At 43.3% G+C, this 26,423-nt stretch overlaps 1 protein-coding gene across 1 annotated transcript in view; it reads left to right on the top strand.

The window, feature by feature from the left end:
• The first annotated feature begins 1,255 nt into the window (after positions 1-1,255).
• enpp2l (ectonucleotide pyrophosphatase/phosphodiesterase 2-like) overlaps positions 1,256-26,423 on the top strand; it is a 42,465-nt gene continuing 17,297 nt past the window's right edge. The window contains exons 1-23 of the mRNA XM_084154815.1: positions 1,256-1,561; positions 3,146-3,251; positions 3,714-3,869; positions 4,156-4,281; positions 4,898-4,958; positions 5,225-5,322; positions 7,030-7,109; positions 7,327-7,446; positions 7,682-7,737; positions 8,280-8,345; positions 8,561-8,633; positions 8,940-9,048; positions 9,272-9,397; positions 9,536-9,567; positions 9,703-9,830; positions 9,960-10,044; positions 10,136-10,223; positions 10,390-10,559; positions 13,904-13,949; positions 19,470-19,609; positions 20,296-20,437; positions 20,682-20,759; positions 23,098-23,230. Of these exons, the coding sequence (XP_084010941.1) occupies positions 1,544-1,561; positions 3,146-3,251; positions 3,714-3,869; positions 4,156-4,281; positions 4,898-4,958; positions 5,225-5,322; positions 7,030-7,109; positions 7,327-7,446; positions 7,682-7,737; positions 8,280-8,345; positions 8,561-8,633; positions 8,940-9,048; positions 9,272-9,397; positions 9,536-9,567; positions 9,703-9,830; positions 9,960-10,044; positions 10,136-10,223; positions 10,390-10,559; positions 13,904-13,949; positions 19,470-19,609; positions 20,296-20,437; positions 20,682-20,759; positions 23,098-23,230 (2,237 nt within the window). The 5' untranslated portion in view covers positions 1,256-1,543. The remainder of the gene's footprint in view (positions 1,562-3,145; positions 3,252-3,713; positions 3,870-4,155; positions 4,282-4,897; positions 4,959-5,224; positions 5,323-7,029; positions 7,110-7,326; positions 7,447-7,681; positions 7,738-8,279; positions 8,346-8,560; positions 8,634-8,939; positions 9,049-9,271; positions 9,398-9,535; positions 9,568-9,702; positions 9,831-9,959; positions 10,045-10,135; positions 10,224-10,389; positions 10,560-13,903; positions 13,950-19,469; positions 19,610-20,295; positions 20,438-20,681; positions 20,760-23,097; positions 23,231-26,423) is intronic.

Here is a 26,423-nt window from a genome sequence, read left to right as displayed (position 1 = left end):
ATATAATAGTTTTTCTCTGCGTGGAGGTGGAAGGTCTATGACCGAAACCCATATACCAGGGAAAATCTCTTACAGGCAATGGAATTGGCCTGTGGTGACATAGGTGTGGAGTGTTGTCAAGGCTGGATCCGGCACACCAGAGGGTTTTTCCCCCGTTGCCTGGCAAGGGACAATGCTGTGATGTGGACGAAGTCCTCTGGCCGGAACCAGCACAAAGACGTGATGCTGAGGCAGAATGAATCTCTCATTGACTTTGATTTCGCAGTTGCACAACATTTTTGAGTGTACTGTAATGTGCTTTTCATTTAGAGTTTTCTTTGTTCTTTGGGCTTTTGCAGTTGGACTACTGTATTTTTATGCAAGTGCTGAATATACAGACATTCAATACTGTATTACTTTCAGTACTTACAGTATACAATATATTCACTGTACTAAATTGTGATTACTATACTTTTTGTTTTAATTGCAAAATGCGTTTACTATATACAATTTTTAAAAAATATCTGTAACTACATGCCCTGGACACTGTGTTCTCCATTTTTTTGATGTAGTGTCTAATGAACGCTCTGTAGTGTTTATATATTGACTGGCTGTGTGTATGATCTGAAAGCATTGTTTGTTTTTCAGCACAGATTAAATGGTTTTGAGGAGATTATTTAATTTTGCCAGAAGAGTCAGGGGTTTTATGAATGTAGTTTGAAGATTTGGTTTTGTGTTTAAAGTTTTGAGAAAATGGGTGAAGGTTTCAAGAAATGTGTCTTAACAATCGAGAAAAACTGTAATAAGATATTTAGCTACAGAAGTGCCATGTTTTACTGATCTCTACAGCTTCAGTCCCAAAAGAAATCCTGTGAAATGACATCAACACATACTGGAGGAGTTACTGGCTAGCTACAAGTGGCTAACTTAGCTGACGAACTAACTGCACAGGTAGCAGCTCACATGACCAGAATGACACATTGATGAACCACCAAAGGCACACGCCATTTCTGTTTGAAAATTGAGAACGTTTTTCTTGCCCAAAGTCGACCATTAAAGCGAATTAATTAATTATTTGGGGGGACAGTCTACCTTTTCTGAATATTGGGGGGGGGGACATGTCCCCCCATCCCCTGTGGCAATTTCGCTATGCTACCAAGGCCAAAAGTTCTTGGTGTGGTGTTTTCTAAAATGATTTTACAGCTGTCATTTCAACATAAGCTGTAGTTGAGGAAGTGTTATAAAAACCTACCCCCTTCTCTCTCTGAGCACCTCTCTCGCCCTCTCCCTCGGTCATTGCGCGGGTTGTGCGTAGGAGTGAACCCACAGTCTAGTGCTGACTATGGTTTACAGAACATCTGCCAGCAGCACCAGTGTACCAGAGCGCAGCTGTCACCATTACTTAATCTGCATTGGTTTGCAGCAAAAAGCAAATTGAGCAAGACAACTCAACAGCGCTGAACCCCAGCGCCCTGTCCATCGATTCAGAACGGTCAGGGTGGACTTTGCCCACCATTTTCTGACACTTTTGGGGAATGCACTAAGAGGATACGCTATTTGGAACATGTTACTGGGAAAATTGGTACGGTAAGATTGTTGCATAATTGTTGTATTCTGAAATGTAGTCTTGAAATTCTTTGGATTTCTTTTGGGCAACCTGACTAAATGCTAAATGCGTCCTTGCAACATATTGATCAGTGTAGGGAAGAAATTGTATTTTGAATCGTATTGGCAGGCGTCCAGATCTTGCAAGCGAGCTATAAGAAACCGTATGTAATTATTCATTCTATGCATTAACATATTATCTTCAACGAAAATAAACAACTGATGAATAGCCAAATTGTCGGTAGGCTACATACAGTCTATAAATAGTGGCACACGCACTTGTTTACCCGGGCAATTAAACATGCTAATTGGCTAATGATTAATATTTTGTATAGTCATGTAAGGCTCCGTTATGTTCTATGACACATTATTTTTAATTGTCTTAATTGATGCCAGCTTTTATTTGAGAGTAAATGTTTCAACTGAAACTGAATAGGCCTATGTGTCAGATGTATCAGTTTAAGTGCAGCAGTTCAGATGAACTTGAAACAATATTGATGCAATCAATGAGTGACAGGAATCGTCTGTTCAGACTGATTAGCTTATATAATGAATCACATTCATTTAAGTCTTCTCTTAATTGTCACAGATATCAGCATCTTACTGAGATTTTCTTTGTATATATATACACAGAGTGGTCTAATCAGGGATCAAATCACAAAGATTGTAAACATAAAGGGCTTGTTTGGACAAATGTAAAATATTGTCTATATAACGTTGAAAAAGACAATAAACAGGGGGGTCGTTTTTAAAAAGCGATATTTGTGTATTAAATATTTTACCATGATAATCAAGTTATACATACATTCAGCTTTTCTGTCCTCCAATAGAAAAACAAACCTCTCTTCAAACTTGGGGCGGCAGGTAGCTTAGTGGTTAAGAGCGTTGTGCCAGTAACCGAAAGGTCGCTGGTTCTAATCCCCGAGCCGACTAGATGAAATATCTGTCGATGTGCCCTTGAGCAAGGCACTTAACCCTAATTGCTCCTGTAAGTCGCTCTGGATAAGAGCGTCTGCTAAATGACATAAATGTAAACTTCAAACTGTGTGCTGCTTATGGAATAACAAAAGGCAACCACTAGTTGTGATGATTTTAAAGGAGTACTTCAAGCTAAAAAGTATTATGTTCCTCTCTTCAAGGATACTCTGGTTTGTTTGATCATATTTCAAGCTCAACACATACACTAGTAATAACAGAATATTTATCAATATGATGGCGCTATCATCAGACCTGAGTCAAATATAGGCTATAGGTCAAGTTCTTTCAACTAGCCTATTTAAGGTGCACTTGATTTTGGGACTATTCCATTGGTTCCATTGTACAGTGTAGGCTAAATAATGCTAAGCTTGAGTATTTGAATGTAGTTGACATCAACCAGTATACAAATATCTAAGTTGTCACAGTACCTACCTATAACTGGTATTTTTTTACCAGTAAAAAAAAAAAGGATTTGGGGATTTGTTTGAATTAATCAGGTAGATTACCTAATGTTCTAGGCTTGACTCCTTGATTCTGATGTTGCGTGAACAGCTTTAGGATGACATCTATCTCTTATTCTCAGGTAGTTGTTCTCTTCGCACTCCTTACGGGATCCAGTGTTAGTGTGGCATATGTCTTTCAAGCAAGTCGACCTGGAGAAGATGCGGGATCTCCGCCACAAACCAAAAGTGAGACATGGATTGATGTGTTGACATCAGGCCTTTCCTGCTCTGACACTCAGTTGGCTAATAAGGGTTTTATTACAGTATAATAAAATAGAGAGTAATATAACCGTTTTGTCAATCAAAGATTGAAATTGTTTGTTGGCATCACCACTGTACCTTTTCTTCCATATTGCACCATTTTCTGGTACAGTAGGCTAATAGACTTACAGCAGTAACCCAATATTTAAGATTGACGTTACATTTTCTGCAGCCTGGTCACCTTTAGCCTTGGTCATTTGTGTTGTCATGATGCCATAGCCTATAATGTGAAACACACAAACTGTGTTTACCAGGCTACATTTTCAGTGCACTGAAGTGTTTGCTAGTGAGTATGCTGTCCATATTAGGACATATCCATGGAAGTTGTGTCAGTCACATGTTGGTGTGTCTCGTTAGCATTGTGCTAATTGTGTTCTCTTGTCCCAGCTATCTCAGACTCCCTGTGGGTTAGCTCAGCAGGATCATGTAAGGGCAGATGTTTTGAATTGGAGGAAGCTTTACCGCCAGGTTGCAGATGTGACAACTTGTGCAAAACCTACTACAGCTGCTGCTCAGATTTCGATGAGCACTGTTTAAAAACAGGTTGGTGTACCAGCTTGTCTTTGAACTGTTTTCTCGTACTGTATCTCTTACTGTGGTGCTATGGTTCAATTAAGGAATAAGGCCCGAGGGGGTGTGGTATATGGCTAATATACCACAGCTAACCATCCACTACTGTTGAAAAGAATTTACACCAAATTAAACAATGGCTGATATTGAATTTGCTTTCTGATTGATTGTGTGTGCATGAGTCATGACTATGGTTTTGTAGTAGCTAGTTATTGATGCTGAATACAGACTCTTACTGTATGTCCCTTCCCTGGTGCAGCGGGTGGCTTTGAGTGCAGTGAAGATCGCTGTGGGGAGACGAGAAACGATGACCATGCTTGCCACTGCTCAGAAGACTGTCTGTCGAGAGGAGACTGCTGCACCAACTACAAAGCTCTCTGCAAAGGTACACACTCAAACTAGGGATGTGTGAAAGGCTGTTGAAGAAAGTGAATTTAGGTCAGTTCATTCCGTATTGGACACCGAAGGGACCCAAATGGGAAGGTAGTCGGTTAGAAGGTAAAGTAGAATGTGGGCTTTGGGTTCTTGTTGTGCATTTTTCTTTTGGACTGCAGAAGTGCATTACTTTCACCTATGTTGTTTGCTCTACAATGAACTGATAAAAAGTGCAAGTTGTGAGTCTCTTATATACATAGTAACTTTCACATTCTACATCAGGAGTATTCAACTCTTACACTACGAGGTCCAGAGCCTGCTGGTTTTCTGTTCTACCTAATCATTAATTGCACCCACCTGGTGTCCCAGGTCTAAATCAGTCCCTGATTAAAAGGGCAACCATGAAAATATGCAGTGAATCTGGCTTCGAGGTCCAGAGTTGAGTTTGAGGGTTCTACATGGCATACATGTATTATATTCTTCTCACACTCTGACAACCTTCAATAATCCAAATACTTTCAAAATGAAGAAGTGAAACTATTTCTTTTGAATCAAATTCCAATGCACCGGCAACAGACTTTTGCAGACTTGCGCTGACTTTAACTTACATTTTTTTCCTATTGCAGGAGACGCTAAATGGGTGGACGGTGAGTGTGAGGAGATCACAGGCCCTGAATGTCCTGCAGGGTAAGGCTGAATCAAAAACTCAATAAATGTTATGAATGATTTTATCCTCAGAAACAGTGACAGTGGCTTTATGGTCTGGGGAAAAGGGCAGAAGCTGAGCAGCCAGCTCCAACTTGGACTGGAACCAGTAGCCCTGCGGGCACCTTTTGACCTAACACTACAAGGCCATATGGTTCCCATATAATTTGTGTAAACTAAAGAAGTGACATCACATCAACAGTTAATTTTCCATGACAACTTTTGAGTATTTTGACCTTTTTTCACAGTTTTATCCGCCCTCCTCTGATCATGCTGTCGGTGGATGGGTTCCGGGCCTCCTACATGAAGAAGGGCAAAGCGGTGATCCCCAACATGGAGAAACTGAGTAAGTCACTTCCACTCACATCCTGACACTAGATAGGCCATACTGTAGCTATACTCTTGTTGAAGGCAGAAAAAGTCAAGAACCCAAGCAACTTAGTTACATTGGAGAAAAAAAGTATTTAGTCAGCCACCAATTGTGCAAGTTCTCCCACTTAAAAAGATGAGAGAGGCCTGTAATTTTCATCATAGGTACACGTCAACTATGACAGACAAATTGAGAAAATAAATCCAGAAAATCACATTGTAGGATATTTAATGAATTTATTTGCAAATTATGGTGGAAAATAAGTATTTGGTCACCTACAAACAAGCAAGATTTCTGGCTCTCACAGACCTGTAACTTCTTCTTTAAGAGGCTCCTCTGTCCTCCACTCGTTACCTGTATTAATGGCACCTGTTTGAACTTGTTATCAGTATAAAAGACACCTGTCCACAACCTCAAACAGTCACACTCCAAACTCCACTATGGCCAAGACCAAAGAGCTGTCAAAGGACACCAGAAACAAAATTGTAGACCTGCACCAGGCTGGGAAGACTGAATCTGCAATAGGTAAGCAGCATGGTTTGAAGAAATCAACTGTGGGAGCAATTATTAGGAAATGGAAGACATACAAGACCACTGATAATCTCCCTCGATCTGGGGCTCCACGCAAGATCTCACCCCGTGGGGTCAAAATGATCACAAGAACGGTGAGCAAAAATCCCAGAACCACAAGGGGGGACCTAGTGAATGACCTGCAGAGAGCTGGGACCAAAGTAACAAAGCCTACCATCAGTAACACACTACGCCGCCAGGGACTCAAATCCTGCAGTGCCAGACGTGTCCCCCTGCTTAAGCCAGTACATGTCCAGGCCCGTCTGAAGTTTGCTAGAGTGCATTTGGATGATCCAGAAGAGGATTGGGAGAATGTCATATGGTCAGATGAAACCAAAATAGAACTTTTTGGTAAAAACTCAACTCGTCGTGTTTGGAGGACAAAGAATGCTGAGTTGCATCCAAAGAACACCATACCTACTGTGAAGCATGGGGGTGGAAACATCATGCTTTGGGGCTGTTTTTCTGCAAAGGGACCAGGACGACTGATCCGTGTAAAGGAAAGAATGAATGGGGCCATGTATCGTGAGATTTTGAGTGAAAATCTCCTTATGGATTTTTTTTCCTCATTTTGTCTGTCATAGTTGACGTGTACCTATGATGAAAATTACATGCTTCTCTCATCTTTTTAAGTGGGAGAACTTGCACAATTGGTGGCTGACTAAATACTTTTTTTCCCCACTGTACATATCAATCAAATGTATTTCATAAAGTCCTTTTTACATCAGCAGTTGTCACAAAGTGCCTTACAGATACCCAGCCTAAACCCCAAAGCGCAAGTAATGCAGAGGCAGAAGCACAGTGGCTAGGAAAAACTCCCTAGAAGGCATACGGGTCTCTAGGAATAAAACAACCTCCTGCTCTACTCTACGCTACTCTACTCTACTCTACTCTGCTCTACTCTGCTCTACGCTACTCTGCTCTACTCTACTCTGCTCTACTCTATTCTGCTCTACGCTACTCTGCTCTACTCTACTCTACGCTACTATTATGTTTTAGACCAGAATGGATGTGTTGAAGGGAGGTGCTTTCACTTTAGATTTCATGCATTGTGATGAAAGATTCTAGGCTACTGATACTATATTGATAATTTGCTAATTTCTTCCCATATAGGAACATGTGGCACTCATGCACCCTACATGCGACCAGTGTACCCCTCCAAAACCTTCCCCAATTTGTATACTCTTGCCACGGTATGGTTACTTATTCCAATGCATGTCCATATGAATATACCACTATTTTATTGAAACTTTAAATAAAATATGTTTTCAATTAGATGGTTTCCAATTTCCAAGTCATATGCATTGTAACAACATGTAACAACATTATAATAACATTGTAACAACTTTTAAACAGATCTTCGTCAATTATGTTTCTCTGGTATATCTATGAGTTGTGATTTTTTTCAAGGGGCTTTATCCCGAGTCTCATGGAATAGTGGGAAATTCCATGCATGACCCAGTGTTTGACGCCAACTTCAACCTGAGGGGGAGGGAGAAACTGAACCACCGCTGGTGGGGTGGCCAACCTGTGAGTGTATAGATACTGTCCAATTCTTCACACTTACACAGTTTTTAAACTTAGGGAAATACACTAATATGTTTGCAGAATCACAATGACATTTATAGTGTAAGATAGCAACTTGGAGCAGCATCAAGTTGTTAGTAATGGATAAGATAATAAGTGAATGTGTTTTTTGCATAATGTATGCCTCATGTTTTATATCTGAGCTTGGAACATTGCCTGTTTCCCTGTATGTCTGTAGATCTGGATCACTGCAGAGAAGCAAGGGGTGAAGGCTGGCACCTTCTTCTGGCCATGGTGAGTTAACTTGGTCTCTTTGTCAATGACTATTTTGACCTTCAACTACTGTGGCCTGTTAGAGCAAAATGACACAACAAATAATTGATCAGTTGATTCAAAAACCAAGACCATTAATTATTTATGAAACATTAATACTGAGTGGTGAAACTGAATATATAGATGATGATAAGGCACAACATAAACACAAATAAGTTCTGATTTTACTTGTGAAATAATGTAAATAACTTGCATATCTATGACCTAATAATCACAAGGGGGTCATTGCTGCGGCACATCCTTACAAACAATACCCCCCACACAAGCAGACACATTGGCCATTGAGCATGGTAGCGTAGAGCCCAGTTTGTTTTGCTGGCGAGTTTCACTAATTAGCATACACACGTCAGACTGCCAGTCAAACACTTTGGTTGATATTTCTACGTTTTGACACCCTTTTTGTTTTTTGTGAAAAAATGTACCCCCATAACATGTAGTTATTCTAGAACTAAGTCATGAGATACTTGCAAGTATACTTGACTGACATGTCTGTGTCGTTGCAGGGTGATTCCACTAGAGAGGAGAATCCTGACCATCCTGCGATGGCTTAGTCTTCCTGACGATGAGAGGTTAGATATTCATCCCCAATGCTCATTAAATATGAACATCAACATGTGCCAACCTCACTTCCACCAATTTTCCCAACCAAATTTCCACAAAAGACTCAGAGATGGACTAAGCTACTCAGCCTTATAAGAGCGTTAATAGATACTTAATAGAGAATCAAGCTACTGTACTGTACTGAGGTCAGTGGTTGAGCTGTGTGTCTGTGTGCTGTCTTTAGGCCCTATGTGTACGCTGTCCACTCAGAGCAGCCTGACACGTTCGGACACAGACTGGGACCCTTCAGCAACGAGGTGAGCTCCTCTGATTGTCCCCAGTCCCGAATTGGTTCGACAGATAGAGAGCCGCTGGTGGAGGAGATTAGGCCAGAGATGGTTGATGGTTGCTATGGGGCGGGGTGGGTGTTGTGAGGGGGGGGGGGTCAAGTAAGAGCAACTCATCTTAAGGTGATAAAGCGCTAAGTCATGTTGCGGTCTCTAACTTTGGTGATATTTACGCATTAATACTGTAAATACAGGTAAAATGTTATCATGAACCACAACTGATAAATTCCAGAGATTACTTACTGTAGTAACCTTTGTGTGTTTTGTGTCTTATAGTTGGACAACCCCCTGAGGGAGATTGATAATGTCATTGGTCAGCTGATGAACGGCCTGAAGCAGATGAACCTACACCGCTGTGTCAACATCATCGTCGTTGGAGACCATGGTATGGAAGAACGGACCACAAGGACCACCATTTTGAATTGTATCTGCACTAGCCTATGTCTACTCTGGTTAACTGACCTAATAACACCAAAACATATTTCCCTGATGTCTTGATAACATTGTGAAAAAATACATATTTACCTTGTTGTAATCTTGTTATTTTGTTCCATGAGAAATGTTTACTAACCTTGGCTTATGCATAACTTGTCTCTTTCTGCCCCTAGGAATGGAGGAGGCCCACTGTGATAGGACTGAGTTCCTCAGCACCTATCCTCTGAACGTGGATGAGATCAATCTGATCCCTGGATCTCTTGGGAGAATCCGGGCCCGGGATCCCAAATCAACCACCTGTGAGTTACACAGTACTGTAAGGGAATGGACATAGCAGGCTAGATTCATGAACTAGAATGTGTTCAAACATCTTTCTTTCTTTCTAGTTTATATTTTCCTATGTATCTGTTTTACTTTTTTATGTTAACTTTTTTCAGATGACCCAAAAGTAGTTGTGGCAAATCTTACAGTAAGTACACATGAAAAATGAACAAAACAAAACAATGATTATGTTTTTGTTAGATATTTTGCTGGCTGTGTAGAACTTTCTGTAAGTCATCTACATGTGTGATCACAGAGTCCATGTAATGACCTTGTTTTACAGTGTAAAATGCCAACCCAGCACTTTAAGCCTTACTTGAAACAACACCTCCCAAAACGGCTTCACTACGCCAACAACCGCAGAATTGAGGATGTCCACTTACTCATGGAGAGAAAGTGGCACATTGCCAGGTATTGTATTTTTCTACAGTACTAGTACTATCAACTCAACTAGATTAAGTTAAAAAGCATTGTATGGAATTTGGGGACTAATTGGCATTTGTCTAAAACTTTTTATTTTGTATATTCTATGTGATGCAGGAAAGTGCCTGAAAACAGGAGGCATCCTGGGAGATGTGGTTTCTTTGGTGACCACGGATTTGACAATAAGATCACCAGTATGCGGGTAAACCACTTAAATTAAAATAACGTTTTCCAGATATTGTATTCTTAGCTGCTTGTGTTTACCTTGTTTCCAATGTTTGTTCCCTGTATAGACTATCTTTTTGGGCTACGGACCAAGCTTTATGTTCCAGACAAAAGTGGCAGAATTTGAAAATATCGAGTTGTACAATGTCATGTGCGGTACGATTTCTTTCTGTACTTAAGTGCTATTACGAGTTTATTTGTTGGCACCACCAATTACTCTGAAAACGATATTTACAATAAATATTTCATAACTAGGAAATATAAAGTTTCTGTGGAAACTTTGTTCCATACAAAATCAATCTCATATGCCCTTCTTTCTCAGACCTCCTGGGCTTGACCCCTGCCCCTAACAATGGAACCCATGGGAGTCTGAATGACATGCTGAAAGCCCCTCCTTTCACACCCACCATGCCAGAGGAAGTGACTGCTCCCACCAGCTCTGACACTACCTCAGCCACGACCTACGACCTGGGATGTAGCTGTGACAATGAGGTCAGTGATGAGGTCATGAGTGGAAACCAACTCAAAGAGTTTTATAGAGTAACAGGGTTGGGGTCCATTCCATTTTAAACCCCTAAGGTCGATGTCCGCGCCCTCGCGGAAATCAAATTAGCATAAATAAAAAAAATCCCCAGATAAGTCTGCCAGTTTAAGCTAGAGATATCAGGTTTTTTTTACATTGGATGCGTCTCAATCCACCGCATCCGCCTATGTTGCCCCTCCACATCTGCAGTGAAAGGTGATAGAGCTAGAGCGGTGTTTGTCAGACCATGAGACGTCCTGAAAATCGGTCTTCTCACAAATTCGTATGTAGCGTCCGAACATTTGGCCCAAAAAATTGTCAAAGACTCCAGTCACCCAAATCATAGACTGTTCTCTCTGCTACCGCACGGCAAGCGGTACTGGAGCGCCAAGGCTCCTTAACAGCTTCTACTCCCAAGCCATAAGACTGCTGAACAATTAATCAAATGGCCATCTGGACTATTTGCATTGACACTGCTGCTACTCGCTGTTTATTATCTATGCATAGTCACTTTACCCCTACCTACATGTACAAATGACCTCGACTAACCTGTACCCCCGCACATTGACTCGGTTCCGGTACCCCCTGTATATAGCCTCGTTATTGTTATTTTATTGTGTTATTATTATTATAATTTTTTTGTTTACATTAGTTTATTTAGTAAATATTTTCTTAACTCTATTTTCTTAAAACGGCATTGTTGGTTAAGGGCTTGTAAGTAAGCATTTCACGGTAAGGTTGTGAAATGCCTGTTGTATTCGGCGCATGTGACAAATAAAATGTGATTTGATTTGATAAACTAATATGACCCCTCTGTGGAAAGGTGAGGCTCTCACGAACACGTACATGTCGGTTGTTCTGAAAGTCCCCTGGTACCAGTTGAAAAAATTAATGGAAGTATATATGGAGACTGTTAAGTGCCAAAAATAAGGGGTTAAACACATGTAAAAATAAAATAAAACATGTTTCCTGATCTTTGTCTTGGGTGGCAGGTAACCTAGCAGTTAAGAGCATTGGGACAGTAGATGAAAGGTTGCTGGTTCAAACCCCTGAGCTGACTAGGTGAAAAATCTGTCAATGTGCCCTTGAGCAAGGCACTTAACCCTAATTGCTTCTGTAAGTCACTCTGGATAAGAGCGTCTGCTAAATGACATAAATGTAAAAATATATATAGGACAGACACTTCAGAACAAACTTCCTTTTTAGTTTTTTGGGGGCACTATCTGTTTTTCCATGTATGGAATCTGTTATTCAGTGTGTTGGTATGGGCTAATAGCAGTAAGGCCAAAAATAATTTTTCATCAAATATTTGTAATTTTCTTTGTATACTTCAAGAGGTCTTAAAATTCAAAATCAAATAGCAAAATGACCCTTGGCATGACCTTCTTAAAACAATTCCATATAGACAGGGCTTAGACTCTTGTGGGTTAATTCAGGTCATTTGGGAGCTATATTGAAATTCCAATTCCTTTCCATTTATTACAGCTAAATGACAGTCATAAATGATTGAAATCGCTTCTTAAAGGTCCAATGCAGTCGTTAAAAAAATCACATACGACTAATAAAACTTAAAACTTGTTTTAAATTAAAATGATCAAAAAGAAACAAAAATAGACTGTCTGGGAGTGGTCTGAGTGGAGAGGGGAAAACTGAAAACTAGCTGTTATTGGCAGAGATTTGGAACTCTCTTTCTTATTGGTCTATTAACTAATTTACCACCTGGTGATGTCACCAGGCAGGCAAAAACTCCATCCCACTAAAACGGGCTGAAATATCAGGCAGTCTTTTCAAACAGCTCTTACACTAAAAGGGCATTATCATAATTTTCACAATTTCACAGTATTATTCCAACCTCATAGTGTGGAAATATACTGTACACTGAACAAAAATATAAATGCGTTGTGTTGGTCCCATGTTTCATGAGCTGAAATGAAATATCCCAGAAATGTTCCATACGCACAAAAAGCTTATTTCTCTCAATTCTTTTGCACTAATTTGTTTACATCCCTCATAGTGAGCATTTCACCTTTGCCAATATAATCCATCCACCTGACAGGTGTGGCATATGAAGAAAGCTGATTAAACAACCTGATCATTACACAGGTGCACCTTGTGCTGGGGACAATAAAAGGCCACTCTAAAATGTGCAGTTTTGTCACAACACAATGCCACAGATGTCTCAAGTTTTGAGGGAGCATGCAATTGGCATGCTGACTGCAGGAATGTCCACCAGAGTTGTTGCCAGAGAATTGAATGTTCATTTCTCTACCAACGTCGTTTTAGAGAATTTGGCAGTACGTCCAACCGGCCTCACAACCACAGACCACTTGTAACCACGCCAGCCCAGGACCTCAATATCCGGTTTCTTCACTTACGGGATTATCTGAGACCAGCCACCCGGACAGCTGATGAAACTGTGGGTTTGCACAACCGAATAATTTCTGCACAAACTGTCAGAAACGTCTCAGGGAAGCTCATCTGCGTGCTCGTCGTCCTAACCAGAGTCTTGACCTGACTGCAGTTCTGCGACGTAACCGACTTCAGTTGGCAAATGCTCACCTTCGATGGCCACTGGCACGCTGGAGAAGTGTGCTCTTCACGGATGGTTTGCTGATGTCAACGTTGTGAACAGAGTGCACCATGGTGGCGTTGGGGTTATGGTATGTGCAGGCATAAGCTACAGACAACGAACACGATTGCATTTTATCGTTGGCAATATGAATGCGCAGAGATACCATGATGAGATCCTGAGGCCCATTGTCGCGCCATTCATCCGCCGCCATCACCTCATGTTGCAAGGGTCTGTACACAATTCCTGGAAGCTGAAAATGTCCCAGTTCTTCCATGGCCTGCAAACTCACCAGACATGTCACCCATTGAGTATTTTTGGGATGCTCTGGATTGACGTGTACGACAGCATGTTCCAGTTCCCACCAATATCCAGCAACTTCGCACAGCCATTGAAGAGGAGTGGGACAACATTCCACAGGCCACAATCAACAGCCTGATCAACTCTATGCAAAGGAGATGTCGCGCTGCATGAGGCAAATGGTGGTCACACCAGATACTGACTGGTTTTCTAATCCACGCCCCTACTTTTTTTTTGTGACCAACAGATGCATATCTGTATTCCCAGTCATGTGAAATCCATAGATTAGGGCCTAATGAATCTATTTCAATTGACTGATTTCCTTATATGAACTGTAACTCAGTAAAATCGTATACATTTATTTTTGTTCAGTGTATATAAAACACAGGAAAATCATGCTTTTGACTGCAATTGGATTTTAAGGTCTCTGTTCCTCTGTTACAGAACAAAGTAGAGGAGAACAATCAGAGATTCAGACCAGCAGCAGATGGTAAGTGTCAATCTTTTAGAGTGTATTCGGTTACAGTTTATTTAAAGTGATAGTTAACTTTTTTTGTCACTTTTTTTTTGCTTATTTTTCACTTACCTAGGGTGTTGTGGAGTAATCCAAATAATTAAAAGGTTTGTTTGCTGGTTATTTACCAAATTCCAGAATCTCCTGGCTAACAGTTTTAGAAAATGTGAAAGATTGTATCAGTTAGCGGCTCATTCAAAAATATTACAACTGGCCTAGTCTCTCGTGACAAGGTATGACATGAAACGCGAAAAATGCTAATATCGATGATATTGATTAGTGTTTTTAAACACTAATGGCCAGGTAAACAAAACAAAATCATGGATTGCTTTCTTACCTTGTCCATAAACTGCTCACAGGGTAAAGAAACTGTCATTTTGTAATTTGGGTGAACTATCTTTTTAACTATATTTAAACTCATACCCTGACTTTCCCACTTACTGAGTTTAGCATCCGCCTGACGTGTAACCTGTGGCACTGTGTGGCTTAACAGCTTTGCTTCCTCACTCACACGTCCGCTACTGGGATTGATCTTGTGTCCTCTGTATCCCAAACACCTGACCGCACTCTCGAATCACAATAGCCAGCAGCACCACCAAAATGCAAGCAATTCCATGACTCTGGTGGTGGTATTTTAAGCTGAGTGAGCTTTACCAACTCAACTTGGTTAAACTCGCCCCTCTCAGTCCACAGCAACCCCAGCCTTTGAGCTGAGCACACTGCAGATCCAGGGCACGGCACCACTGTAACTGGCGGCATGCTACTTGCTTAACAGCTTTGCTTGTCAGCTTTGCTTCCTAGCTCACAGGTCCACTACTGAAAGGGATTGATCTTGCGTCATTTGTCTCACAAATACACGTGACTGCCCTTTTGAAACACCTTAGCCAGCTGACCCACCGAAAAGCAATTGAATGGCACAGGTGGTGGTATTTCAAGCTGAAGAGTGAGCTTTTCCAACTCAACTCGGTTGCACCATGACAATGTGAATGTGATTGGTCGAGAACCCATAGTGCAGAGCGTTACACATTGTACACACTCCTGAGTTTCTCCAGCCAGCTCCAACACCTTATCCCCATGCTTTTGAATACACCAACTAATGCTAATGCTAATCCTAATACTAATGCTAATGCGCTAACTGATACAATTAGTTTCCACTAGCATTGCTACATCCCCAAAAAACACTAGCCAGGGAATTCTGGACCTTACTATTGAACCAGCTAAAGAACTTAGAACTTTGGATGAAACAACAACACTCAGGTAAGTCGAAAGCAAAAAAAACAAGTGTCCAGTTTTTTAACTGGCACTTCACCAGTTTTTAACCTTATATTTGTTATCGCCAGCATCATATCAGTGTCTACATGTGAAAACATATTTTCTACATTCTGTAATAAAAAATATAAGAAGAACCAGAAAATTGCAATATGCATGTAAAATGAAATATTCAGACAACATTGCAATATTTAGACAATATAAAATAAAAAGACTACTATACAGTGGGGAAAAAAAGTATTTAGTCAGCCACCAATTGTGCAAGTTCTCCCACTTAAAAAGATGAGAGAGGCCTGTAATTTTCATCATAGGTACACGTCAACTATGACAGACAAAATGAGATTTTTTTTCTCCAGAAAATCACATTGTAGGATTTTTAATGAATTTATTTGCAAATTATGGTGGAAAATAAGTATTTGGTCAATAACAAAAGTTTCTCAATACTTTGTTATATACCCTTTGTTGGCAATGACACAGGTCAAACGTTTTCTGTAAGTCTTCACAAGGTTTTCACACACTGTTGCTGGTATTTTGGCCCATTCCTCCATGCAGATCTCCTCTAGAGCAGTGATGTTTTGGGGCTGTCGCTGGGCAACACGGACTTTCAACTCCCTCCAAAGATTTTCTATGGGGTTGAGATCTGGAGACTGGCTAGGCCACTCCAGGACCTTGAAATGCTTCTTACGAAGCCACTCCTTCGTTGCCCGGGCGGTGTGTTTGGGATCATTGTCATGCTGAAAGACCCAGCCACGTTTCATCTTCAATGCCCTTGCTGATGGAAGGAGGTTTTCACTCAAAATCTCACGATACATGGCCCCATTCATTCTTTCCTTTACACGGATCAGTCGTCCTGGTCCCTTTGCAGAAAAACAGCCCCAAAGCATGATGTTTCCACCCCCATGCTTCACAGTAGGTATGGTGTTCTTTGGATGCAACTCAGCATTCTTTGTCCTCCAAACACGACGAGTTGAGTTTTTACCAAAAAGTTCTATTTTGGTTTCATCTGACCATATGACATTCTCCCAATCCTCTTCTGGATCATCCAAATGCACTCTAGCAAACTTCAGACGGGCCTGGACATGTACTGGCTTAAGCAGGGGGACACGTCTGGCACTGCAGGATTTGAGTCCCTGGCGGCGTAGTGTGTTACTGATGGTAGGCTTTGTTACTTTGGTCCCAGCTCTCTGCAGGTCATTCACTAGGTCCCCCCGTGTGGTTCTGGGATTTTTGCTCACCGTTCTTGTGATCATTTTGACCCCACAGGGTGAGATCTTGCGTGGAGCCCCAGATCGAGGGAGATTATCAGTGGTCTTGTATGTCTTCCATTTCCTAATAATTGCTCCCACAGTTGATTTCTTCAAACCAAGCTGCTTACCTATTGCAGATTCAGTCTTCCCAGCCTGGTGCAGGTCTACAATTTTGTTTCTGGTGTCCTTTGACAGCTCTTTGGTCTTGGCCATTGTGGAGTTTGGAGTGTGACTGTTTGAGGTTGTGGACAGGTGTCTTTTATACTGATAACAAGTTCAAACAGGTGCCAATAATACAGGTAACGAGTGGAGGACAGAGGAGCCTCTTAAAGAAGAAGTTACAGGTCTGTGAGAGCCAGAAATCTTGCTTGTTTGTAGGTGACCAAATACTTATTTTCCACCATAATTTGCAAATAAATTCATAAAAAATCCTACAATGTGATTTTCTGGATTTATTTTCCTCAATTTGTCTGTCATAGTTGACGTGTACCTATGATGAAAATTACAGGCCTCTCTCATCTTTTTAAGTGGGTGTCACGATCGTCATAATGAGTGGACCAAGGCGCAGCGTGATATGCGTACATCTCTTTAATAGTGTACTAGCAACACGATACAAAATACAAAACAACAAAATGAAACGTGAAGTCCTCGGTCACATACACAAACCTACACGGAACAAGATCCCACAAAACACAAGTGCACAACAGGCTGCCTAAGTATGGTTCCCAATCAGAGACAACAAGCAACAGCTGATTCACGTTGCCTCTGATTGAGAACCACCCCGGCCAACATAGAAACACATAACCTAGAACAGAACATAGAAAACGAAACATAGACACTACACAAAGAAACTAACACCCTGGCTCAACATACAAGAGTCCCCAGAGCCAGGGCGTGACAGTACCCCCCCCCCCCCCCCCAAAGGCGCGGACTGCGACCGCGCCAACATAAACCCAACAGGGGAGGGGCCGGGTGGGCATTCCACCTCGGAGGCGGATCCGGCTCCGGGCGTGACCACCACCCTCTAACAACCCCCCCGTAGCGCCCCTGGTCTGGTCTGGCCCCGCTGGCTGGAGCTGGACTGGACATCGGTGGCGCGGATTGCTTAGGCTCCGGTGTGGAGCAGCCGACCTGTACCTGACCAGGCACCGGTGAAACAGGCACGGGCTGTGCCGGACTGACGACGCGCACCACAGGCTTGGTGCGGAGAGCAGGAACGGGCCGGACCGGGCTGACGACGTGCACCATTGGCTTGGTGCGGGGAGCAGGGACGAGCCGGACCGGGCTGACGAAGCGCACCACTGGCTTGGTGCGGGGAGCAGGAACAGGCCGGACCGGGCTGACGACGCGCACCATTGGCTTGGTGCGGGGAGCAGGAATGGGCCGGACCGGGCTGACGAAGCGCACCACTGGCTTGGTACGGGGAGCAGGAACAGGCCGGGCCGGGCTGGCGACGCGCACCATAGGCTTGGTGCGGGGAGCAGGAACAGGCCGGGCCGGGCTGGCGACGCGCACCATTGGCTTGGTGCGGAGAGCAGGAACAGGCCGGGCCGGGCTGGCGACGCGCACCATTGGCTTGGTGCGGGGAGCAGGGACGGGCCGGACCGGGCTGACGAAGCGCACCACTGGCTTGGTGCGGGGAGCAGGGACAGGCCGGACCGGGCTGACGACGCGCACCATTGGCTTGGTGCGAGGGGCAGGAACAGGCCGGGCCGGGCTGGCGACGCGCACCACAGGCTTGGTGCGGGGAGCAGGAACAGGCCGGGCCGGGCTGGCGACGCGCACCATTGGCTTGGTGCGAGGGGCAGGAACAGGCCGGGCCGGGCTGGCGACGCGTACCATTGGCTTGGTGCGAGGGGCAGGAACAGGCCGGGCCGGGCTGGCGACGCGCACCACAGGCTTGGTGCGAGGGGCAGGAACCGGCCGGGCCGGGCTAGCGACGCCCACCACAGGCTTGGTACGAGGGGCAGGAACAGGCCGGGCCGGGCCGGGCTAGCAACGCGCACCACAGGCTTGGTGCGAGGGGCAGGAACAGGCCGGGCCGGGCTGGCAACCCGCTTCACAGGCTTGGTGCGAGGGACAGGAACAGGCCGGACCGTACTGGGAACACACATCACTGGCCTTGTGTGGGGATCAGGAACGGGCCGGACCGGACTGGTAACACACCTCATTACATCTCGCCGTGCCTCTACACTCTCCTTCCCTCTACTGACCAATGGCCCCCGTAACCTGGTGGCCTTCTCTCCTCGTCCACAAACTCGCCCTTTATCTGCCTCCAGCAGCCCCGTCGTCCATGCCGTGTGCCCCCCCCAATTTTTTTTATTGGGGGTGCCTCTCGCCTGTCCGACGACGGCCCGGTTGGCGCCGCTTCTCCTCTCCTGCCTGGGTCTCCCCCTTCATCGCCCTCCGGTAACGGACGGCCTCCTCCTCCGTGATCTGCCCCCAACCGAGGAGGACATCCACTAATGTTACCTCCGGCGTTTGCTCCTGGACACGCTGCTTGGTCCTGTATTGGTGGGATCTTCTGTCACAATCGTCATAATGAGTGGACCAAGGCGCAGCGTGATATGCGTACATCTCTTTAATAGTGTACTAGCAACACGATACAAAATACAAAATACAAAACAATAATACGAAACGTGAAGTCCTCGGTCACATACACAAACCTACACGGAACAAGATCCCACAAAACACAAGTGCACAACAGGCTGCCTACGTAGAAACACATAACCTAGAACAGAACATAGAAAACGAAACATAGACACTACACAAAGAAACTAACACCCTGGCTCAACATACAAGAGTCCCCAGAGCCAGGGCGTGACAGTGGGAGAACTTGCACAATTGGTGGCTGACTAAATACTTTTTTTCCCCACTGTATATTCACATAGCCTAATGTAGAATTCAAATAAAAAAGTGACTGATTTTGAGCCCAGGTTAACTACTGCCCTACGTGCTTGATTAACTGGTATTTTCACAGACGCAACACACCTCCCCTTCGGTCGACCAGCGGTTCTTTTCCAAACGACGTATAGCCTCCTCCTCCACAGTGACTTCATCAGTGGATACAGTCAGGAGCTCTCCATGCCCCTATGGACGTCCTTCACAGTGCCCAAACAAGTAGGCTATTCATCACATGGACCACAACAAATGGAACTAGTAGTAGTAATTTAATGAGTCGATCCATATGATTTGAGAGCTTGTCCTCAGACCTGGGTCATGTTGATTCGTTGATCATTGGTTGCCGAACGGTTTTTGAATTGTGACCCACATAAGGCTTTTCTAGTTTTCTTGTTATCCACAGAATAGACACACACAAAAAGATCATAGCCACAGCCCAGTCTTTGGTCAGGGACTGGCAATGACCTACCAGTCGGTCCAGTGCCATCATTTGGGAAGCATTAGGTCATATCTTTCCAAAGCTCTTTTGAAATGTCTCTGTTTACTTGAGTGGTTGCAAGGAGTAGCATGTGTGAAAACAATTAGTACTCCTGTTGGGAGATCGTAAATGTTATTTTGGTCTTTGACTCAACTGGTTAATTGCATTTTATATTAAAATGAGCCTGGTTTTGTTTTATTGGGGGGAGAGAACCTGGATAGGTACTTGCGTAACACTAACCTAACAGAACCCTATACAGACCCAGACACGATACAGCACACAAATACCAACTAATGACATGGCCCCAATCACATACAGCAACACTGTATTGGGTGTTTGTTAACACTGGCTGTTTGTATACCGGTTTTCTCTCATTTCGCGATGGGATTTCACGATGTGTTACTAATGACAACATATTCCCTTCCAGGAAGAAGTCAAGCCCCTCCCTGAGCCTGAGCCAGTGATTGAGTGTGTGAGAGCAGACATGCGGGTCGCTCCAGAACACAGCCAGGCCTGCACCACATACAGCCAGCACACCGATGGCTCCTATGGCTTCCTCTATCCACCAGGTGGGTCGCACACTAGCCCACCCTTGGTCATGTTCATTAAGGCACACTGAAGCAAAACATTTTGCAATGCAAAACGAAAACAAGCATTTCTTATTGGACAAGTTCAGACAGTACCTCCTTTTTCACTCAGTTATGTGCTTAATGAAGAATACCCTGGTCTTGGGGAGCTACAGGGTATGGAGGTTTTTGTTCCAGGTCTAAATGGGAGGTAAATGAAAGTATATATTTGTATTTTTTATGCTAGAGCTGGCCATGTCTTCTGAATCAAAATATGATGCATCACTGATCACAAACACCGTTCCCATGTACCCTGCATTTAAAAGTGAGTATTAATGTATTTATATCTACTTATATGAATTTGAATATCTATACATCATTTATTTTTATTTTTATTTACACTGCTCAAAAAAATAAAGGGAACACTTAAACAACACATCCTAGATCTGAATGAATGAAATAATCTTATTAAATACTTTTTTCTTTACATAGTTGAATGTGCTGACAACAAAATCACACAAAAATTATCAATGGAAATCACATTTATCTGGATTTGGAGTCACCCTCAAAATTAAAGTGGAAAACCACACTACAGGCTGATCCAACGTTGATGTAATGTCCTTAAAACAAGTCAAAATGAGTCTCCTGAGGGATCTCCTCCCAGACCTGGACTAAAGCATCCGCCAACTCCTGGACAGTCTGTGGTGCAACGTGGCGTTGGTGGATGGAGCGAGACATGATGTCCCAGATGTGCTCAATTGGATTCAGGTCTGGGGAACGGGCGGTCCATAGCATCAATGCCTTCCTCTTGCAGGAACTGCTGACACACTCCAGCCACATGAGGTCTAGCATTGTCTTGCATTAGGAGGAACCCAGGGCCAACCGCACCAGCATATGGTCTCACAAGGGGTCTGAGGATCTCATCTCGGTACCTAATGGCAGTCAGGCTACCTCTGGCGAGCACATGGAGGGCTGTGCGGCCCCCCAAAGAAATGCCACCCCACACCATGACTGACCCACCGCCAAACCGGTCATGCTGGAGGATGTTGCAGGCAGCAGAACGTTCTCCACGGCGTCTCCAGACTCTGTCACGTCTGTCACATGTGCTCAGTGTGAATCTGCTTTCATCTGTGAAGAGCACAGGGCGCCAGTGGCGAATTTGCCAATCTTGGTGTTCTCTGGCAAATGCCAAACGTCCTGCACGGTGTTGGGCTGTAAGCACAACCCCCACCTGTGGACGTCGGGCCCTCATACCACCCTCATGGAGTCTGTTTCTGACCGTTTGAGCAGACACATGCACATTTGTGGCCTGCTGGAGGTCATTTTGCAGGGCTCTGGCAGTGCTCCTCCTGCTCCTCCTTGCACAAAAGCGGAGGTAGCGGTCCTGCTGCTGGGTTGTTGCCCTCCTACAGCCTCCTCCACGTCTCCTGATGTACTGGCCTGTCTCCTGGTAGTGCCTCCATGCTCTGGACACTACACTGACAGACACAGCAAACCTTCTTGCCACAGCTCGCATTGATGTGCCATCCTGGATGAGCTGCACTACCTGAGCCACTTGTGTGGTTTGTAGACTCCGTCTCATGCTACCACTAGAGTGAAAGCACCGCCAGCATTCAAAAGTGACCAAAACATCAGCCAGGAAGCATAGGAACTGAGAAGTGGTCTGTGGTCACCACCTGCAGAACCACTCCTTTATTGGGGGTGTCTTGCTAATTGCCTATAATTTCCACCTGTTGTCTATTCCATTTGCACAACAGCATGTGAAATGTATTGTCAATCAGTGTTGCTTCCTAAGTGGACAGTTTGATTTCACAGAAGTGTGATTGACTTACATTGTGTTGTTTAAGTGTTCCCTTTATTTTTTTGAGCAGTGTATATTTTTCCAACTCCTTTGAAAATACTGGTTCAAATACTTCATAAATCTGTCACTGCGTTTTGTTAAGAAGGTTGTTGTTATACTGTAGGTCCTCAAAGGATATCATTGTTGCTCACTTTCAGTTTTTCTCTGGTAGATGCTTCCTTCCAAAGCTATTACAGTTACAAATCATATTGTACATGTGGCCCTCTGGACTCTTGTGTTGCATCTTTGCTTGGACTGCCCATTCTGATGTGTGGAGGGAGAGGTGGGAGGAGGAGTGAGGAGGGAGGCTAGTCGGATGACCTCAGGTCTGGGAGAGAAGGGACAGGCTGACACCCATTGTCCCCCCCCCCCCCCCCCCCCACCCCACACACACACACACACATACAAAGACAGCCTCAGTCCAGGCCAGTGAAGCCTGGTGTGGTGAAAGACTGTAGAAAAGGATGTGAAGGGCAGTTCCCTTGTCTGGGGACTTTTAGTGTGGGAAATGACTTTTACTTCCTCTTGAAGGAATTAGCATCAAGATCAGACCAGCAGCCTTTGACTTTTGAAATGCTTATAAGGTGCCCTGCCATAATTCAAATGCTGCAATAGCACATTAATAACGTTTATTCACAAAATGCTATACACAGATGCAGTATAGAGAGCATTTTTCAAGGCTGGATATAAGCATTCATTTCAGTTCATGACCTAAACGCATTCATGCAACAGGTAATTTACACAATGTTACAAAACATTTGATTTGGTTCTCCAATTGTTGATTGTCTTGTTCCCTTGTTCTCTTTTCCCTTAAACTCTGCAGAAGTATGGAGCTACCTCCAGGGGACTCTTCTCAAGCGCTATGCAGAGGAGAATAACGGAATAAACGTGGTCACCGGTCCCATCTTTGACAACAACTACGATGGCCTCCGGGACACCACTGTGAAAATCAAAGAGTAAGGGCTCAGATACCCCAGTAGTGGTTGCTGGCCGAGAGTACTTAGCACCTCTGAAAGTAACTTGCGAACCGAGTGCGTACCGATTTTACACCGATTTTACATCTACAGCGGGTAGTCCCTAAAACATGATCGGCAGATGAACGCTATATCCACATTTGGTGCGATGTGTGCAAGCCTTAAGTGTGACAGACTAAATTGATGGGTCATGTGAAGGAAATGCTATAACAACCCCCCCAGCCACACCTAGCTAAGTGGATGGGTCATTATTGTCTAGACATGTACACATGTTCATGAAATACAATAGATGGCCTTAATCACCCCCAGACACACCTGGCTAACTTGATGGGTCATGTAATCATCTGGCGAAGTGGAGTCTTTTGTCTAGACATGTAGCTAGCTAGCTAAACAATGAACCGGCATAATACCAACTCGTACTACTACCAATACAAACATGGTCATAGCTGTAGTATGAATCTGCAGGTAGCTAAAGCTAAATAGGTTCAATGTTAGCTAGCTAACATTAGACTATAACTAGCAATGCAAATTGTTTTCTGATTCGAATAATATTACTACACAGATCATACACGTAATGTTAGCTAGCGAGCCAACAAGCTAACGTTCGCTAGCTAGCTAACAGTACGCTTTAACTTGCAAGGAAAACTACTTTTTGACAAAATTAGAAACGTATAATATCTGAAAATGCAGCTAGACTCTTACATGGATGAACGCTTCATGGCAGACTGGAACCATTTAACTATTTTGTTTGTTTGTAGCTACATCTTGTTTGGCCAGCGTTATGTCAAGTCACTCCGGTTCACACTGACGTGGTGTGTGCAGAAAGTAGCCCATCACTTTTCCAACTGATCTGTCGATAGCGCCTGCTAAATTCAGTGCATCAATGTTGTTGAGAAAAGTAGCAAAACTTTTATAACTAACGTTATATCTTTCAAAAATGGCGCGGTAGAAAGGACTCTCAACACATACTGAGCAGCTCACGTTATATACAGAAGCATGCTACATGGCAGACCAATCCAAACTCATCTCCCGGCATGTCCAGCCCATTCATTATCTCAGCCAATCATGGCTAGCGGGAAGGTTCCTGTCTTTTTCCGTGGCTAAACCAACTAGGCTCGTAATTTAACACTTTTATTCGTATTTACGGATGGAATACAAGTTTGTTATTAAAGCACATGAAAGTTCACATGTTCCAGAAGGCATTTCTGCCAAAAAACGCATTTTGATAAAAAATAAATGTTTACGTTCAAATGCCTCTCCTGTGAAGTGCGACATACGCCTAGTTTCCTGAAACGACTCACATATCGCAATATTATTTTGGGACGATATTATATCGATATTTGACTCTAAGTGTTGATTTTGCTACTGTAGTTAGCGTTAGCTAGCGCTAGTCGGCTGTACCTGCTCCAAAGCTCCAGTATTTTTCAACCTATAGTTTGTTCTCCGTCTTCTTTTTAAATAGTGTGCCAACATGTTTTCAGCCCTTTCAATTCCCTGACTGATCAAAATGTGTTTTCTCATGCTCTCTCTTGTGTCTCTGCAGCAGACATATGGTGATCAATATGTTCATAACATCAAATCGCAATAAAATCGCAGTATCGAATCGCAATACATATAGTATCGTGAGGATCTTGAGAATCACAAAACATATCGTAACGGCACCTAAGTATCGTGATAATATCGTATCGTGAGGTCCCTAGCAATTCCCAGCCCTAGTGACAGGTCAAGATGATGCCCTTTGACCTGTGTTTGTAAGATGTTACAAACAAAGGGGATCATGTTTTGTGTTATTGTATTTTTATGTTCAAATAGTTATGGCTGTTCAATTGGAGTGATCTGGATTCATTTGGATGTATTTTTTTTTTTTTTACTGGCTGGTATAATTACCTTTGAGATCTCCTTTCCCCCAGCAGCGATGCGTGGGTAAAATCAATGGGGAAGCCAAGCCAGGCAAATATTTTTTTTGCGTTGTTTTCTCTATAACCCATTAGAAATACATTTATATGGCACCTTTATAGCTGATATAAGGCCAAGAAGCCATAGCCTACATTGTTTCACAGACAGTTCCAAAGTACAAGTGTCACACAGTGGCAGAATAAATTCAACCACATACATTTGTGTTTCATCACAGCTAAAACCGGAGAGTAACTTTTGTCCTGTTTTAAGTCCACAAAGATAATATTGCATGCAACAAACAGTTACATGACCTACACAGCATGGTCAAATTCAAGTTAAAGTTATTTGGAAAAGTTAATTTCACCATCGGTTTGCTCAAGTTATAATAACATTCTTACTAAAATGTTTCTGAAGCAGCAAGATTAAAATAGCCTAATGGGAAATACAACTACAATGCACTTCAACTTTGACATGTTGTAGGCTAACTTTAGGGAGAAGCCCCCGGAATACTGATGTTAACTTGTGGTAACCCCAAGATGTGCATTAAAACAGACTCGGAGCGCTCTAACTATTGATTCAGGACCACGGAGAGTTACCGGAGAGCGCAGCCTCCACTATCAGCACCTCCAGTTGGACAGTGCCTCTCTGGCGGAGGCAGCATCTCAACGAGCACATTCACACTGACTCATCACAATAATATATGCAAGTTAGAATAAACCTGGGTAGAATAAATGCCCACAGTCTAGACTAGATAAATAGTTAAGTATTACCAAGCAAACATGAAATAAACCGAGCTAAAACAATGAATAACATGGTACACAAATTACAAGCATTTAGACATTTAAACAACAACATTTCAACAACATCAAGTATATGCCTAGTCTAATACAATGGAACTTTAAAAACACATGTTGACTCACCCTACTTGTTGACTCACCTTCCTCTCTTTCATGCTGGCAAAATGGTAAATGACTATGTCATACAGTACTCCACTGGACTTAAGTTCATGCAGCACACAAGTTTCCATTGACATTTCTGCCAAATGCGTGAGTCTCTCTTGTTCACAGCTATTATGTAGGTAGGTTTTAATCCTTTTCAGACAGGAAAATGACCTTTCAGCTGATGTACTTGTAACAGGGATGGTGAGCATCAGTTTCAGGAGCTTGCATACCTCAGGTAAAGTGGTGGTCAGGTAATTTTTCACGAGTGATTGCAGCAGCTCACCTGGTGGTTTGTGGAAGGAGGCATCAGCATAGACTACCTACAGCTAATTTTTCAA

This window comes from Coregonus lavaretus, assembly GCF_964263955.1.
Source record: "Coregonus lavaretus genome assembly, chromosome: 3".
NCBI classification, from domain to species: domain Eukaryota; kingdom Metazoa; phylum Chordata; class Actinopteri; order Salmoniformes; family Salmonidae; genus Coregonus; species Coregonus lavaretus.
Note: the sequence above shows the minus strand (reverse complement) of the source record. Positions and strands in the feature narration are given on the sequence as shown.